General features: G+C 47.2%; 1 protein-coding gene across 1 annotated transcript; it reads left to right on the top strand.

Moving 5' to 3' along the window:
• The first annotated feature begins 5,652 nt into the window (after positions 1 to 5,652).
• LOC122541556 (nuclear factor 7, brain-like) lies at positions 5,653 to 16,483 on the top strand. The gene is made up of 6 exons (XM_087979228.1): positions 5,653 to 6,314; positions 6,405 to 6,500; positions 6,591 to 6,824; positions 7,704 to 7,726; positions 7,824 to 7,948; positions 15,779 to 16,483. Exons 1-6 carry the CDS (start codon positions 5,904 to 5,906, stop codon positions 16,291 to 16,293), a joined length of 1,404 nt encoding a protein of 467 aa, XP_087835354.1. The 5' UTR covers positions 5,653 to 5,903; the 3' UTR covers positions 16,294 to 16,483.
• Positions 16,484 to 18,812: the final 2,329 nt, after the last annotated feature.

Genomic DNA, 18,812 nt, shown 5'->3' with positions numbered 1-18,812 from the left:
TTGGTGGATAACTGCAGAGAATGAGCCTGTGATTGGAGAATCAGTAAAGAGAGTGAGCCTGTGATTGGTGGATCAGCCGGTGAGAGCAAGTCTGTAAATCAAGGAACAATGAGCATTCTGCCAAGGGTCAATCCCAGACCGGGTTAAGATGTTTTGGGGAGGCGGGGTAGTGGATCTGAGTATTCGACACCCCTTTGGCCTCAGTGAGAGTGAAGCTGGTGGCCCCTTGGGGAACTGAGGCCAATGAGCTGGGGGTGGAAAAGCAGCTGAAGTGAAGGTGAAAGGGCTAATGGGGAAAGAGGTGCTGCCCAGGGGATCAGATGGTGGTGAATCCGAGTGTTGGAACCCTCCCTGGTCTCAGAAGGTGTACAGCTCACAGTCTCCCCCTACACCTGGTAGGAGTGAACTACAGGCTGGAATCCATTCCAACCCCAGCGATGGAGCTTCACCTCCCACCTATGGAACAACATTCCAGGCAGCAGCTTCCCAGCTTCCTGCAGCTCACAGCTCACTTACCCACTAACTCCCTCTGTACTATTCCCCACTCACTCTACCCACTAGCTCCCTCTGTACTATTCCCCACTCATCTACACCACAAACTCCCTCTGCGTTATTCCCCATCCATTTATTTCTTCACTGCCCCATAATCTTGCCTCCCAGTCCCCTCAGATGCTGACTGATCTTTCAGTTCCAAGTTTAGAACATTTGTATCTTCGATAGTCACAGGTGAGGTGCCAGAAGACTGGAGATTGGATAACGTGGTGCCACTGTTTAAGAAGGGTGGTAATGACAAGCCAGGGAACTATAGACCAGTGGGCCTAATGTTGGTGGTGGGCAAGTTGTTGGAAGGAATCCTGAGGGACAGGATGCACATGTATTTGGAAAGGCAAGGACTGATTAGGGATAGTCAACATGGCTCTGTGCGTGGGAAATCATGTCTCACAAACTTGATTGAGTTTTTTGAAGGAGTAACAAAGAGGACTGATGAGGGCAGAGCAGTAGATGTGATCTATATGTACTTCAGTAAGGTGTTCGACATGATTCCCCATGGGAGATTGGTTAGCAAGCTAAGATCTCATGGAATACAGGGAGAACTAGCCATTTGGATACAGAACTGGCTCAAAGATAGAAGACAGAGGGTTGTGGTAAATGGTTGCCTTTCAGAATGGAGGCCTGTGACCAGTGGAGTACCAGAAGGATTGGTGCTGGGTCGACTACTTTTTGTCATTTACATAAACGATTTGGATGTGAGCATAAGAGGTATAGTTAGTAAGTTTGCAGCTGACACCAAAATTGGAGGTGCAGTGGACACCAAAGAAGGTTACCTCAGATTAAAATGGGATCTTGATCAGATGGGCCAATGGGCCAAGAAGTGGCAGGTAGAGTTTAATTCAGATAAATGCGAGGTGCTGATTTTGGGAAAGCAAATCTTAGCAGGACATATACACTTAATGGTAAGGTCTTAGGGAGTGTTGCTGAACAAAGAGACCTTGGAGTCCAGGCTCATAGCTCCTTGAAAGTGGAGTCGCAGGTAGATAGGATAGTGAAGAAGGTGTTTGGTATGCTTTCCTTTATTGGTCAGAGTACTGAGTACAGGAGTTGTGAGGTCATGTTGCGGCTTACAGGACATTGGTTAGGCCACTGTTGGAATATTGCATGCAATTCTGGTTTCCTTCCTATCAGAAAGATATTGTGAAACTTGAAAGGGTTCAGAAAAGATTTACAAGGATTTTGCCAGGGTTGGAGGATTTGAGCTGTAGGGAGAGGCTGAACAAGCTGGGACTGTTTTCCCTGAAGCGTCGGAGGCTGAGGAGTGACCTTATAGAGGTTTACAAAATTATGAGGGGCATGGATAGGATAAATAGGCAAAATATTTTCTCTCGGGTCGGGGAGTCCAGGAATAGAGGGCATAGAGGGTGAGAGGGGAAATATATAAAAGGGGCAACGTTTTCACTCAGAGAGTAGTACGGGTATGGAATGAGCTGACAGAGAAAGTGGTGGAGGCTGGTACAATTGCAACATTTAAGAGGCATTTGGATGGGTATATGAATAGGAAGGGTTTGGAGGGATATGGGCCGGGTGCTGGCAGGCGGGACTAGATTGGGTTGGGATGTCTGGTCGGCGTGGACAAGTTGGACTTGAAGGGTCTGTTTCCATGCTGTACATCTCTATGATTCAAAGACTCTATAACCCTGTGGCCTGCATGTGACTCCATACCCACAGTAATGAGGTTGGCTGTAAAGTGACTCTGGGATATTAGGGATAGGCAATAAGTGCTGAAAAAGGCAGTAATGTCCAAATCCCAGAAACAAACCTTGGTTCAGTGGTTAGTCCTACTGCTTCACAGCGCCAGGGATCTGGGTTTAGTTCTACTCTCGGGTGGCTGTCTGTGTGGAGTTTGTGTGCTCCACTGTGTCTGTGTGGGTTCCTTCTGGCTGCTCCAGTTTCCTCCCACAGCCCAAAGATGTGTAGGTTAGGTGGACTGGCCATGCTAAATTGTCCAAGTGTCTGGGGATTGCAAGTAGGTGGATTAGCCAAAGGAGATACTGGGTTACAGACATGGGGTGGGTTTAGGTAGGATGCTCTTTGAAGGGTCAGTGTTGACTTGATGCACTGAGTGACCTGCTTCCATACTGTGGAGATTCTGAGATTCTGAAGGAAACATCCAGGATTTTAACCCTAGGAACTCCTGGAGTTAAACTGATTTGCTGTCAACCACAGCCATCTTTCTTTGTGGGAGCTGTGAGACACCCACACCTATACACGCACACACAGACAGACAGACACACAACACACACAGACACACACACAACACACACAGACACACACACAACACATACACACACATACACTCTCATTCTCAAATGGATAAAAATGGGTGTTCTGGACAGAGGAAGATTGGGAAACCAGTCAGTGTATTCTGTTCACAGGATTTGGTGAGATGACTCTTGTTCTGATCAGAATGCTGTGTCTCAGTCTTTCTTCTCCGCAAGCTCACAATTGTTTGCAGGAGGCACTGGGTGGCTGGTTAATATTTATTAAAAACTCCCTGACTTTTCAGTTAAAAGGCACAGCTTGCAGCAGCTGCTGAAGGAAACTAAGCTGGTTTTATTTCAGATTTAAGTGGCTTTTCCAGCAGAGAACAGAGACAGCTCCTGAGTAGGTGGGTGTCTGTTGGTGTCTCACTATCGTGTTTGCAGCCCCAGCTCTTCCTGATGAAGAGCTTATGATCAAAACGCTGATTCTTCTGCTCCTCGAATGCTGCCTGACCGACTGTGCTTTTCTGGCACCACACGTTTTGACCTGCATTCCCAGGATGTTCAGTGACTTGAGAACCAATCACAGAGTTGTTGTCAGGCAAAATGTCTTTGTCATCAATAGCTGGTGACCAATCTGCAGACCAAATGACCTACTTGTTGCCACCCAAATCTTTATTTAATCAAGCTCCTGGGCTCCTGATTTGGAAGGTAGAGTTAAAGAAGCCTTGGCAAGTATTGCAGTGCATCTTGTAAATGACACACACTGTGGCCATGTACAGCAGTATTGGAAGGACTGAATGTTTATCACAGTGTCTGGATGCTGGTAAGGCAGCCTGCTTGTTCCTGCTTTAAATATTCTGACGTTTGAAGGAAAGATGTTGGAGCTACACTCATCCCATTAATTGGAGAGTTTCCCATCACACTCCTGACTTGTTCCATGTAAATGGTGGACAGATTTTGGGGAGTTTCTCACTGTAAAATTCTGAACCTCCAGCCTGTTTTTGTAGCTGCAGTGTTTCTGTGGATGTTCAGGTTAACTTTCAATGTGATGGTAGGATCGAGGACAGTGGGGGGTATTTTGAAATGATGATGTGGGGGAAAGCCAGATATTCTCCTCTTATGTCAGTCTCTGCCATTTGGTGGTGAAAGTGTGAATTACTATGTTGTCAGTCCAAGCATGAACATTGCCCAGTTCCTGCCACATACTGACACAGGTTACTTCAGTGTCTGAGGGGGTGCAAATGGGACTGAACTCTGTACAATCATCTGTGAACATTTCCATTCCCATCCTGTGACCGAGGGATGTTCATTGATGAAGGGGGTGAAAGTAGCTCTTCGTAGGACACTGCTCTGAGGAACTGATGGGTTCTTCTAGTGGAATGGTTGTGTCCCACCTCTGATCCAGGAGGACTGTGTTCAAACCCTCCAACTGCAGGGGTGTGTAATGATGTCTCTGAACAGGTTGTGTAATAATATCTACTCTGAGGAGGTCCTCAAATTAAATGGAGTGACCTTCAACATCTATTTTCTTTGTGCGAGCTGTGAGGCAGAAGAGAATCTCTCTCCTGATTGCCATGGACTGGATCTCCTTGTACCAGCCTCAGTCAGAAGCTGCCATGACACTGGGGGCAGTTACTCCCACCTTGTGGAATTCTGCTCTTTAGACCAATGATCTAATGAGGTCAGAGGTAAAGTTGGTTTGGTGGAATCTAATCATAGCCTCAGTGAGTAAGATATCACTGAGTGAGTGCAGCTTGCTCTCTCTGTGAATGGTTCCTGCCATCACTTTACTGAGGATCGAGAGGAACCTGATGTGCCGGTGATTATCCGGATGGGATTTGTCATGTTGCTGTTTTATGGACAGGACACACCTGAGAGAAAGAATAGAATAGAAAAGAATAGAATCGATAAGACAAGCCTTTATTGTCACGTGCACCGGAGTGGGTGCAGTGAAACGTTGTAATGTCATCTCTTAGCACCATCTTAGGTACAGGGTACATTAGTACAGATACTTTAAATATTGTTGCAGAATTGAAATAGTGAAAAAGAGTGAACATGGGAATACAGGGTTTAAAAAGTCCAGAACGTTAATAAAAAGTATCTTTAAAATACTCAAGTTATAGTCCTTTCTCTCTGAGTCTATGCCCACCAGGATTCAGACCACAATGCCTTGCTGCCTCCACACATTGGTGTCTTGTCCTAGACTCATCTCCAGGACTCATCCTCCCAGCCAGTGTAAACACCATGGTTACAAGAACGTGTCAGAAGCTCAAAACAAGCTTCTCAAAGCCTGCCCACCATCTACAAGGCACAAATCAGGAGTGTGATGGCACACTCCCCACTTGCCTGGGGACAACACTCAACAAGCTTGACACCATCCAGGACAAAGCAGCCCATTTGAAGAGCATCACATCGACAAGCATCCGCTCCCTCCACCACAACACTCAGTAGCAGCAGTGTGTACTATCTACAAGATGCACCACAAACATTCACTAAACGTCCTCAGGCAGCACCTTCCAAACCCAGAACCACTTCAATCCAGAAGAACAAGAGCAGCAGGTACATGGGAACAGCACCACCTGCAGGTTCCCTCTGAGCCTCTCACCATCCTGTATCGCTGTTCCTTCACTGTTGCCTGGTCCAAATCGCAAAATTTGCTTCTTGATGGTGTTGTGGGTAAGCCCACTGCACATGGACTGCAGCGGTTCAAAAAGGCAGTTCACCACCAACTTCTTCAGGGCCCAGCCAGCAATGCCCACATCCCACACGTGAATTAATAAAAGAAATCACTGAGAGGTGTTAGTATGTGAAAGACAATTGTGGCAATCCTGTCACTTACAGGGTTAAAATATAAACTCCTCCCCTCCTTCCAGCCCCTCCCTCTACCAACATTCCTTGGACTTTTATCTCTATGGATTTTCACCTTCCGTATCTTCTCCTTCAGAGTTCTCACTATGTTTTTCCTGATCTCTACCCTACATTTCACGTTGACAAAGAACAGTGAGTGGGAAATAGATTGGTGCTCAATAATAATTTCTTGAGTCTTCTGTCAAATTTCCTCAGGAGTCACTGAACTGAACGTGTTCACAAAAGCAATAACAGCAAAGTAAAAGTGGTTGGAATCAGGAAGTGCTGAGGGTGGACATGGATTCCAGACAGCAGGTCCAGAGTTTGACCGAGGAGGTAATCTGTCCCATTTGTCTGGATTTCTTCACCGATCCGGTTATACTGGAGTGTGGACACAACTTCTGCCGCTCCTGTATCACCCAGAGTTGGGAAAAGCAGGAGAGAATCGTCTGCCTGGAATGTAGACAGGAGATTCCGGACAGATCCCTCAGAGGCAACCGGGCCTTAGCGAATCTGGCCGAGAAAGCTCGAACATTAAATCTGAATCCACAAGAGAAGGAAAGTAACCATCACTGTGAGGAGCATCAGGAAAAACTGAAGCTGTTTTGTGAAACTGACAAGAAATTGGTCTGTGTGATTTGTAGAGATTCCCGGGAACATAAATCTCACAACTTCATGCCGATTAAAGAAGCTGTTGGAATCTACAAGGTAAAAGGAAACAGATTCCACCCCCTGATTATTCCACCATATTTTCATGGTCTAACTCTTTAAGTTTCTTATTTTCTCTCCCAATCCCAGGATCGGGTGAAATCTTCCTTAGATTCTCTCACAGGGAAGAAATCAACGGCTCTAGGAATGGAGCAGCAGCAGAAACAGAAGATCTCCCAAATTCAGGTAAAATCTCCCTGGGTTCGGCTTCAACATTAGATTTGACCATTTGTGTTTTTTCATGGAAAAATATTGTGTTGATGTTTCATTTCACAGGAGGAATCCAGAAATCTTCAGAGCCACATCACATCTGAATTTGCTCAAATGCACCAGATGCTGACTGAGAAAGAGCAGAGTATACTCCAAGATCTCAGGGAACAAGAGGAAAACATTCTCAAACCAATGGAGGAACATCTTCAAGAAATTCAAGAGAATTTAAAGTCTATTCAGCAGAAACTCTCAAAGTTGGAGAAACAGCTGGAACAAACAGACGGAGTGATATTTCTGAAGGTGAGGGATTATATTTCAGTGAAAGTGTGACTGTGAACAGTCCCAACATGATGCAGACACCCATCCTCCTTCATTCCCCTGTCACTATCTCCCTCTGCTCCTTTCTCCCTCATGGGTTTCTCCACATTCCTGTTCAATACATTTGTCTCAATCACACTGTGTCAGTGGATTCCACATTCTCATCACTTTCTTGACAAGAATTTGGTTCTGAACTTCCCTTTGGATTCATTTGTCCCATGATTACTTTTACAGATCCGTATTTTCAGATTCCCTCCAAGTGGCATCATCTTAATTGAATCCAGCAAATCCACTCTGTCATCTTTTCAACATCTGAATCAGATCTTCTGTTTTATCGAGTCGCTTAATATCACCAATTAACTTTTGCACTTGTTGCTTTTTAAAATATTTTCTCCCAATCTTCAATATCCTTAATGTAATATCCTCTTTCTATTCCATGTTCGCAATGAGAACAGGGGAGATGGTGGGTGTAGTGGTAATGCTGCTGGACTAGTTTTCACAGATGGTGAAAGTTAACTTCACCAAAAAATACCTGACATTTTTTAGAAAGGATCACCTAATGGTGACCATGTAAACATTGTCGATTGTTGTAAAACCATTTGATTCACTAACATCCATCAGGGAAGACAATCTACTGTCCTTCCCTGGTCTGGTCTCCATATGCCTCCAGACCCACAACTTAGATCACTTTTGGGATGGGTAAGGAATGTTGGTTAAGCCAGTGACACTCATATCCCATGAATGATTTTTTTTTTAAAATGATAGCTCTTAATAAGATGTAACAATGTGAGTGTAATTGCTGCTTGCTGGATATAGACAGTCAGTCTCTGTCAACTCAGATTGGTGTTTGGTTTATTTCAGGAGGAAGTTTCTCGGAGGAGGAGGTAGGACAAGCACTTTACTGAAACTGATTGAAAATTGATGAAATTATTCAGGAAAGTCTTTCTGGTGAATTTATGATAAACTGTTTAATATTTACAGGATTAGCGATGAGCTTGGTCATGACCTGTCACGAACAGACAGTGTCCTGTCGACTGAAAAATCCAACATGCTTTTACCTTTTACAGTGTGGACAGAAATAGTGGAGGCCATTAAATTGAATAAAGGTCAGATAAGTTCCTTTGTGCTGATTATAATTTATAATTTAAATTGTTATGTATATAAATATCAAAGAGAGTATATTTAAGCACTCAATTATCCAGAAACCTGGATTAATCTGGCCTTGAATGTCATTGACATCAAGGCAGCATGTGACCAAGTGTGACACCAAGAAGCCCCAGTGAAACAGGAGTCAATGGGAATCAGGCGGAATTCTCCATTGGTGGGAATTGTACTGAACACATTGGAAGATAGTTGTGATTATTTGGAGGTGGATCATCTCCACCGCTGGCCTTCACAACAGCAGCTCCTCACGCCTGTGTCCTCGGCCCAACAACCTACTTCAGCAGGAATGCTCCCCCCAGCATCATGTCAGAGATGGGGCTGTTTGATCATGATGCATTGGTCAAATGGGCAGATCAATAGCAGATGGAACTTAATCCTGAAAAGTGTGAGATGATGCTCTTTGGAAGAAGTAACAAGACAAGGGGGTAGTCAATGAATGACAGGACACTGTCCAGCTCAGAGGGATCTAATGGTGCTTATCCATAGATCAGTGAAAATGGCTGTATATGTTAATAGGGCAGTTAACAAGGTGCTCCCCTTTATCAGTTGAGGCACAGATGATAAGAGCAGGGAGGTTATGTTGAAGCTGTACAGGATTTTGGTTTGGCCACAGCTGGAGTACTGTGTGCAGTTCTGGTCTCCTCACCAGAAGGCTTGAATGGTGAAAAATTGCAGCATGCTGCTGTGCAGAGGGATCTGGGTGTCCTTGTGCATGAACCACAGAACGCTGGTGTGCAGATGTAAAAGGTAATTAAGAAGGCAAATGACATTTTGTCCTTCATTACTAAAGGGATTGTCTTTAAAAGCAGGAAGTTTAAGTTGTAGTTGTATAGGGTATAGGTGAGGCCACATCTGGAGTACTATGTGCAGTTTTGGTCTCCTTATTGGAGTAAGGATGTACTGACACTAGCGAGGTTGCAGAGGAGGTTTACCAGATTGTTTCCGGATTTGAGCGAGTTGGCTTATAGGGAGACACTGAGTAGACTCGGGATTATATTCATTGCAATTTACAAGAGTGAGGAGAGATCTTATAGAAATATATAAAATTATGAAGGGAATAGATAAGATAGAAGTAGAGAGGATGTTTCCACTGGCAGGTGAAGCTGGGACAAGAGGACATCGCCTCAACATTAGGGAGAGCAGATTTAGGACTGAACTGAGAAGCAACCTCTTCACCCAGAGGGTTGTGAATCTCTGGAATTCCCTGCCCAATGAAATAGATGTGGCTTCCTCAGAAAATGATTTTAAAGCTAAGATAGATAATTGTTTGGACAGAAAAGGAACTAAAGATTATGGTAAGAGGGTGGGCAAGTGGAGCTGAGACCACAGAAAGATCAAGCCATGATCTGATTGGTTGGTGGAGCAGGCTCGAAGGACCAGGTGGCCTATTCCTGCTCCTAGTTCTTATTTTTGTAAGTCCCCAGAACATTACCTGGGAATCTGGGTTAACAATCTGGACTACCTCCTCCCCTCACAGGAAACTCAGTGTCGATCAGTTCATGGATGGATCTGTGATAGCTTTGTCCTGGAGCTACCACACATCCTCAAAATACTCGGTTTAAATAACCTCTCCTTGGGTTTCATCCCAATATTGTGGGTCTGGGACTGAAACTAACTTTTCACTCCAATATAATGTGACTTACAAAGTGCACTATTCACTTCTCAGGAGCACTGCTGTACACAGCCATCCTGTTCCAAGGTCTTCTCAGATCTAAAATACAACCCAAAGTTAAAACGAAAGCAATAGGTTGTTCTTCCTCAGTCAGGGGGTTGAGCAATGGTGTCATCCGCCCGAACCACAGTGGGTAGCACTTGTCCCCTAGGAACCAGCTTGTAGGGCACCTGGACCCTCAGACACAGCAGGGACATGAGAGTGCTCCAGGGTGTAGAAACCATGGCAGCTCCCACGGTACTGGGGACACAGCTTCAGGAAGTGGAACGGGTGATTCCAGACAATCTGCATATTAATGGTTTGGAAGCACTTCCTATTGATGAACTCCACTGCATTGTCATATCGCCCTCTCAATGGAAAATAGCAACAGCTGATGGTTCCCTGTACCTGGGGGAAGACAGTGATGTTCCTGAATCCTACTGCCTGGGGCTGAAAGACTGACCTTGACATGGGGAAACGAGAGGAACTGCTGAGATCTTGTACAGATAGTACTGATCCATTTGTGGGTGGGTGACTGAGAGATCCCGCACAGATCCCCAGTGGCTCCCTGGAAGAAGCCAAACACATCACGGCTCCACACAGCTGTCCCCTTCTCAGACACCAGAAGAGGATGGGCCCCCACTTCCTCAGCTCTCAGGGCCCGATCCAGCAGCTGGGACAATTCAGTCACGAGGTCCCAGGACAGACAGAGGCTGCATTGTCAGGTTCCAGGCCTCACAGATTGTTTGGAAGTGGTGCCAGTCCTGTATCGATTATGACCATACCCACCTTTGCTTTGCCCCTGCCTGCCTTGACTATTTGACTTGCTCCTTACCTCAGCCTCAGATGGATCCTTCTTCTCATTCTCTGTCTGGCTCTCACACACAGTGCGCTCCCCAGCCCCCCCCCCCCCCACCCTTAGTTTAAACCCTCCCAAATTGCTCGGATTGAGTGGTTTTGAAGAACTTACCGAAATGATTAATGAAGGCTGGACAGTGCATGTTATCTGTGTGGACGTCAGTGAGGCATTTGACAAGACTGCGCAGAGTAGACTGGTTAACAAGGTTACATCATGTGGAATACAGGGACAAAAAAGTCAAAACAACAGCAGTTTTAAAAGGGAGAAGAACAAACAAAGGAAGCACATGGTGAAGTCATTGAATTAGAGAGAGAGAGAAAACCTGCACAGTTACTGCCTCTGCAGTTTGAATTCATGTATTGCTGGACATCGGAGTGCATCTGGGAAAATTAACAAACAGTGAAATTCACAACTGATCTTAGAGGAACTCTTGGGCGAAGTTCACAGCACAGAATCAGATAAGTTAATTGTTGTTTTAAGTGTGGCCTACAGAGAATCTGCAGTAGTAAGTAGAGTGGGTTCTTTCTTGATTATATGTTTTTGGAGATATGTCTCTTGATTAAACTTAAAATATAAACCATAACTATTTACCCATGGTCGGCATGGACGGGTTTGACTGAAGGGGCTGTTTCCATGATGTACATCTCGATGACTCTATAACTCACTTTTTGGGTACAAAATTGGCTCAATCTGAGGAGACAGAGGGTGGTAGTGGAGGGTTGCTTTCCCTGTAGAGGGCAGTGTATCGGGAATCTGCAATCTGCTGCTGCTGTCATTGGAACTTGAGGCTGGAGTGGTGACACTTGTTGTAACTGAGTGCAGCTGGGTGAGGCCGAGAGCCTGGGGCCTCTGGTGCTGCAGCCTGCCTGCCTGGAGGGACTCAAACCTGGGATTCTGTTGCTGCTGTCTTTGGGAGCCTGGTGGTTTGTGTTTCTTCTCAGTGAGTTGAAGACTGATGTAATCACACCTGCTGTTCTGGGGAGAAGGTTTTTTTTAAATTTATTTGTGGGACTTGTGCATTGCTGGCTGGGCCCAGCAATGATAGCCCATCGCTATTTGCTCTTGAGAAGGTGGTGGTGAGTCCACTAGCTGGGGGTTGACCCACAATGGCAGTAGGGAGGGAATTCCACGATTTTGACCTGTCAACTGTGAAGGAACAGCGGTATATTTCCGAGTCAGGCTTGATGGGGAACTTGCAGGTGGTGGTGTTCCCAAGTACCTGCTGCCCTTGTCCTTCCAGTTGGAAGTGGTCGTAGGTTTGGAAGGTGCTGTCACAGGATCTTTGGTGAATTTCTGCAGTGCATCTTGTAGATAGTACATACTGCTGCTACTGAGCGCTGGTGGTGGAGGGATTGAATGTATGTTGATGTGGTGCCAATCAAGTGGGTTGCTTTGTCCTGAATGGTGTCAAGCTTCTTCAGTGTTGCACCCATCCAAGCAAATGGGGTGTAATCCACCACACTCCTGACTTGTGCCTTGTAGATGGTGGATAGACTTTGGGGTGTCAGGAGGTGAGTTGCTCGCTGCAACATCCCTAGTCTCTGACCTGCTTTTGTAGCCACTGTGTTTATGTGGTGAGTCCAGTTGAGTTTCGAGTCAATGGTAACCCTAAGGTTGTTGACAGTGGGGGATTCAGTGATGGTAATACCATTGAATGTCAAGGGGTGGTGGTTAGAGTGTCTTTTATTGGTGATGGTCATTGTCTGGCATTTGTGTGGTATGGATTTAACTTGCAACTTGTCATCTCAAGCCTGGATATTGTCCAGATCTTGTTGCATTTGAGCTTCAGTATCTGAGGAGTCTCGAATGGTGCTGATGACAGAGGGAAGGGCATTGATGAAGCAGCTGAAGATTGTTGGGGCTAGGACACTACCCTGAGGGACACCTGCGGAGATGTCCTGGAGCTGATATGACTGACCCTTCACACCACCACCATCTTCCTTTGTGCCAGGTATGACTCTAACTGCTGCGGAGGATTGGGGCCCAGTGCCTGTGGACTCAGGTACTGCAGCCAGCCTGACTGTCTGGAAGGATTCAGCTTGGTACATGCTGCTGCCGTAGCCCTGAGAATTGTGGTGGCCTGCACTTCTGTTCGGCCGTTGCCCAGGAGGCCTGTTCCTGGAGCCTGGACTTATACTTTCAGTTGGGGGATTCAGGCCTGGACATTAATTGTTGGGTCCAGAACACTTGCAGTGAGTGGCGGTATTTTGGAGTCTGTGTCCTGGAACTGTTCGGTGCCTGGGCCATCTCATTATTATTAAGCTGTGACTATTTGCTGTCAGTGACTATTGCCACTGGGTATTGGGGATCTCTTGTTTTGGACCTCTGGGTTGGAATGGGGGGGGGGGGGGCGGGGGGCGGTGGGTAGCGCAGTGATGTCTGAGGTGATGGATTGGCAGGTGAGGTCTTACGGCTCTCTCTCAGTTTTCTTTACCTACTATTTGTGTGTGGGGGTGCAGGGGTGTGTTGGTCCTGGTCTGGGAAGGAAGATAGTAACTGCAGGCAGTTGAAACTAACTTCCGAACTACCACCTTCACTCTGTGGGGGAGGGTTCAGGGGTCAGATGTGATGACCTGGAGGAGGACTGGGCATTGGTCAGGAGCAATGCCGAGTTAGACAGGATGGAGGGAGATGTGGTGCTCACGGACAAGATCCCCCTCATTCCCATTGGAGAACTCCAGGAGTTTTTCAAAGTGGTGCTCTATCAATGAGACAGAGTCCAGTTGGATATGGACTGGTGGACTTCTCTACTGTTGCTGGTCATGTCTCCCTGGCAGCTGTTGGCAGCTCCAGGAATGGACAAGAACACGAAGAGGCTGTGCGTGGGATTCCTTTGCATTGTCCTCAGGGAGTGAAAGGGAAAATGAGTCCCTCCACCCCGCTCACTACGTTGGGTTTCATTATTTTAACTGGTAGTGGCAGCCGTGAAGACATCCATTGCTAACCTCAATGTTAACGGTAGTGGGAAGGCTCAGCACAGATTCTGTATCCTCTCCCTCCTCAGGGAACAGAGGTACACGGTGAGCCTCCTGCAGTAAATCCAGACCGTTTCAGGAGACGAAGCTATGTTGCTCCTGGATTGGCGGGGAAGGGTCTTCATGAGTCACCTGACCTCTAATTCTGACGAGTGGCCATCTTGTTGACCCCTTTTTTCCAGCAGGAGATGGTGAGGGTCAAGGAGCACGTGCCAGGCTGTGTGCTCCAGCTCACAGTTTATTTCGGAGGCACGGAGCTTCACTCTGGGAACGTATACGCACCTTGGATGGGCCCTGAGCAGACCTGCTTCTTCGGGGAAGTCTCTGTTCTTCTTAGCTCCATCAGTGAGGGTGAACCCATCCTTCTCAGGGGGAGATCTCAGATGTATCCTTGTGGGGTGGGACCAGGGTGGTACCCAGAAGAGATCAGTGTGGGTGGGGAGGTTGAGGGACTTGGTTAAGACCTTTGACTTGGTAGTTGTCTGGTGATCTCTCCATCCTGATTCCATTGCCTTCCCCTTTGTGACGCCTGGGGTCGGAGTGACCAGAATTGACCGTCTCTATATTTCCAGGGTGTACGCCTCCCGTGTTCCGAAGGTCTGCATGTGACAGGAACTGCTCTCTGATCACAACCTACCGTTCAGCGTCAGGGTTGGGTCGGAGGTGTACTGGCCCTTTAACAACGTGCTGATGTAGGACAAGCGGGTTCAGGACTCGTTTTGTCACTTCCAGACCAGCTAGAGAAGGAGAGTGGTGGGGAGGGCTTCCTCTCCCTGAGGCTATAGTGGGATGTGGGCAAGGCTCATGCCCGTCTCTCTGTCAGCAGTTCACGTGGGGGGTCAGTGAGGAAGAGGTAGAAATCCAGGATTGAGGGGTTGGAGAAGGAGCTGCTCAACCTGGAATCATGTCTCAGTCAGTCTGATGTGGACCCGGCCCTGTGGGGGGTTGTATGAAGAGAAGAAGGCTGCGCTCCGGGATCTACAGCTCACTGTGGGAGAGGAGTGTGTCAGGTCTGGCCCCTGTCCACCCAGCTTTATTCTCTCTGTGTGGAGCCATTCCTGTGCCTCTTGTGTAAGCAGCTTTCGGGTTTGGCTCTGCGCAGGCCGGGGCTGGAGGGGATTTTTCCGGCTTACACCGACACCGTGTTCCTCGTGGTCACAGACCCAGCTGACCTGCGGAGGATGTGCGAGTGCCAGGAGGTCTACTCTGCAGTGTCCTCCACAAGGATCAACTGGAGCAAGTGTTTGGGAATTCTGGTCGATCCGTGAGGATGGAATCTCCTGCCGGAGGAGTTCCGGTGCTTCACGTGGAGTCCCCCTCCCCTCCTCTACCTGGGAATCCACCTTCACCGTGCTGAGGAATCCTGGCCGGGAATTGGCACGTGTTGGAGACTAAGATGACCACTCCCCCAGCTCGCTGGACAGGAGTGCTCCGAGTGATGTCCTACAGGGCGCGAGTGCTGCTCAGAAACCAGCTGGTGGCCGCCATGTTGTGGGACCGGCTGGTCACTTTGGGCCCTCCCCCGGCTTTGTCACCGCCATTCAGAAACAGCTCCTCGGGTTTTTCTGGGACAAGGGGCAACACTGAGTTGCTGCTGCGGTTCGGAGTCTCCCGCTTGAGGAGGGTGGTCAGGGGCTGGTGTACCTTCACACCCAGGGAGTGACTTTCCACCTTCAGACCCTGCAGCGATACCTTTCCATCGAGCCTCCTCCAGGGTGGGGCACCTGATGACATATTGCTTCCATCAGGTGCACGGCCTCCATTACGACACACAGTTCCTGTTCATGGAGTGGTCCCGGCTTTGTGTCTTCTTCCAGGAATTGCCTGTCTCCTACCTGGCCCCCAAACACACATCCCCCTCCCCACCCCCACACACTCCCCCACACACACTTTCCCCTCCCCCCCAAAACACACATTTTCTCCCCCCCACACCTACACCCCCTCCCCCTGCACGCACATATCTCCCTCCCCCTTTAACACACACACACACATCCCCATCCACACACACTCCCCCCACCCACACACATCTCCACCCACCCCCACGCACACATCCCCCTTCTCCCCCCACACACATTCTCCCTTCCCCCGCCGCACACACACATCCCCCCCGCACACACACACCCCATTTCCCCCCCCACACACATCCCCTCTTCCCCTCCCACCTCCCACCCCCACACATGTCCCATTCCTGCCCTACTCCCACCCCCTACCACACGCACATGCACACGCACGTCCTCACACTCCCAGACCCAGGGACTGTCTCTAATTCTCTGCGTTTTTCTCCCAGTCTCAGTGACCCTGGATGTGGAAACAGCCAATCCCTGGCTCGAGATCTTTGAGAATCTGAAGAGTTTGAGACGGACCGAGACTCGGAGGAATCTCCCTAATACTGGGAAGAGGTTTACAACCCGTCTCTGTGCCCTGGGCTCACAGGGATTCACATCGGGGAGACATTACTGGGAGGTGGACGTTGGGGGGAATCAGTGTTGGGGTCTGGGAGTAGCCTCAGAGTCTGTCCAGAGGAAGGACTGGGTCAGTGTGATCCCAGGGAATGGATTCTGGACCATGGAGCGGAGTGGGAATCAATTTTATATAAACTCCTCTCCTCGATCCCCTCTCCCTGTTGGTCAGATCCCTAGGAAGGTGGGAGTTTATCTCAGTTATGAATGTGGGACAGTTTCATTTTGCAACGCGGACACCAAGTCCCATCTCCACACCTTCACTGGGAATAAATTCACTGAGAAACTTTATCCTTTTTTCGGGACTTGGGATTTAAACCAGTTTCTGAGAATCAGCTGTTAAAGGGGCGGGGCCTCCCTGACGTCACAATGACCCCCGGGTTTAGGGTCTGGGTCAGGGATTGGGGTCAGAAACCTCCCATTGACAACAGGATGTTACTGAATGTGTCATTGAATTCTGAGATTATACTTTGTAACATCACAACCAAACTGTCAATAAATCAGATACAAATGTACACCTGAGATAGTGAAAATAAAAAGTAAATTAAATATCTTGTGTCTCTCCTTCATTCATAGGAGTTCAAAGAAGGCTTATTAAGCAGGCTTATAGGAATCTTGGGCATAGAGAAATGATGCTACATCTCTACAAATCATTGTATTGTGCTCAATTCTGGGCACCTTATTTAGGGCAGGATGTTAAAGCTTTGGAGGGAGTGCAAAGGAGATTTTTGAGATTGATTCCAGGAATGAGGGATTTTAGACATGAGAAAAGATTAGATAAATTAGGCTCCTTCTCTTTGGAACAGTGAAGGTTAAGAGGGGACACATTGAGATGTTCAAAATTATCAGCAATTTTGACAGGAGGAAGACGGATAATCTGTTTTCACTAGTTATTATGTCAGTATGTAGGGCCCACAATTTCAAGATTGTCATCAAGAAAGTTTGGAGTGAGATGAGGGGAAACTTCTTTCCACAGAGATTTGTTAGGATTTGGAATGTGCTGCCTCAGAGAGCGGTGAAGGCAGAATCCATAGGACGTTTCATGAAATCTGGAAATCGAGTTGAAAGGAATGAATTTAGAGACAGGACTGAGAATGGGACAAGCTGGGTCGCTCTTTCAGGAGCCAGTACAGACACGATGGGTCAAATAGCCTCTTTCTGGACTGTAATAGTCTATGAACATAGAACATAGAACATTACAGCGCAGTACAGGCCCTTCAGCCCTTGATGTTGCGCCAACCTGTCATACCAATCTGAAGCCCATCTAACCTACACTATTCCATGTGCGTCCATATGCTTGTCCAATGACAACTTAAATGTACTTAAAGTTGGCGAATCTACTCTCGTTGCAGGCAAAGCATTCCATACCCTTACTACTCCATGAGTAAAGAAACTACCTCTGACATCTGTCCGATATCAATCACCCTTCAATTTAAAGCTATGCCCCTCGTGCTCGCTGTCACCATTCTTGGAAAAAGGGTCTCCCTGTCCACCCAATCTAACCCTCTGATTATCTTATATGTCTGTTAAGTCACCTCTCAACCTTCTTCTCTCCAACGAAAACAGCCTCAAGTCTGTCAGCCTTTCCTTGTAAGACATTCCTTCCATACCAGGCAACATCCTAGTAAATCTCCTCTGCAACCTTTGCAAAGCTTCCACATCCTTCTTATATTGCGGTGACCAGGACTGTACACAATACTCCAAGTGTGGCCGTACCAGTTTTGTACAGCTGCAGCATAACCTCATGGTTCCGGAACTCGATCCCTCTATTAATAAAAGCTAAAACACTGTATGCCTTCTTAACAACCCTGTCAACCTGGGTGGCAACTTTCAAGGATCTGTGTTCCTGGACACCGAGATCTCTCTGCTCTTCTACACTACCATGAATCTTACCATTAGCCCAGTACTTTGCATTCCAATTACTCCAACCAAAGTGAATCACCTCACACTTGCCCGCATTAAACTCCATTTGCCACCTCTCAGTCTCGCTCTGCAGCTTATCTATGTCTCTCTGTAACCTACAACATCCTTCATCACCATCCACAACTCCACCGACCTTTACTAACCTACCCTTCTACACCCTCATCCAGATCGTTTATAAAAATGACAAATAGCAGTGGACCCAACACCGACCCTTGCGGTACACCACTGGTAACTGGAATCCAGGGTGAACATTTCCCATCAACCACCACCCTCTGTCTTCTTTCAGCAAGCCAATTACTGATCCAAACTGCTAAATCTCCCACAATCCCATTCCTCTGCATTTTGTACAATAACCTACTGTGGGGAACCTTATTGAACACCTTGCTGAAATCCATAGACACCACATCAACCAGTTTAGTCTCATCTACCTGTTTTGTCACCTTCTCAAAGAACTCAATAAGGTTTGTAAGGCATGACCTACCCTTCACAAAACAGTGCTGACTATCCCTAATCAAATTATTCTTTTCTAGATGATTACAAAATCCTATCTCTTATAACCTTTTCCAATACTTTACCAACAACTGAAGTAAGGCTCACTAGTCTATAATTACTAGAATTATCTCTACTCCCCTTCTTGAACAGGGGAACCATATTTGCTATCCTCCAGTCTTCTGGCACTATTCCTGTAGACAATGACAATTTAAAGATCAATGCCAAAGGCTTGGCAATCTCCTCCCTGGATTCCCTGGGTATCCTCGGATTAATCCCATCTGGCCAAGGGGACTTATCTATTTTCAAACTCTGCAGGATTTCTAATACCTCCTCCTTGTGAACCTCAATCACACCTAGTCTAGTAGCCTGTATCTCAGTAATCTCCTCGACAACATTGTCGTTTTCTAGAGTGAATACTGTCGAAAAATATTCATTTAATGCTTCCCC

Source organism: Chiloscyllium plagiosum, unplaced genomic scaffold (assembly GCF_037043375.1).
Source record: "Chiloscyllium plagiosum isolate Xiang-an unplaced genomic scaffold, Cpla_swu_hap1 HiC_scaffold_35, whole genome shotgun sequence".
Classification (NCBI taxonomy): Eukaryota; Metazoa; Chordata; class Chondrichthyes; order Orectolobiformes; family Hemiscylliidae; genus Chiloscyllium; species Chiloscyllium plagiosum.
Note: the sequence above shows the minus strand (reverse complement) of the source record. Positions and strands in the feature narration are given on the sequence as shown.

Coding starts and splice junctions, on each gene's coding strand:
- LOC122541556 (XM_087979228.1), top strand. CDS start 5,904: ATGGATTCCAGACAGCAGGTCCAGAGTTTGACCGAGGAGGTAATCTGT. Junction 6,825..7,703: donor ACGGAGTGATATTTCTGAAG/GTGAGGGATTAT, acceptor GGTTTATTTCAG/GAGGAAGTTTCTCGGAGGAG. Junction 7,949..15,778: donor GGCCATTAAATTGAATAAAG/GTCAGATAAGTT, acceptor TTTTTCTCCCAG/TCTCAGTGACCCTGGATGTG.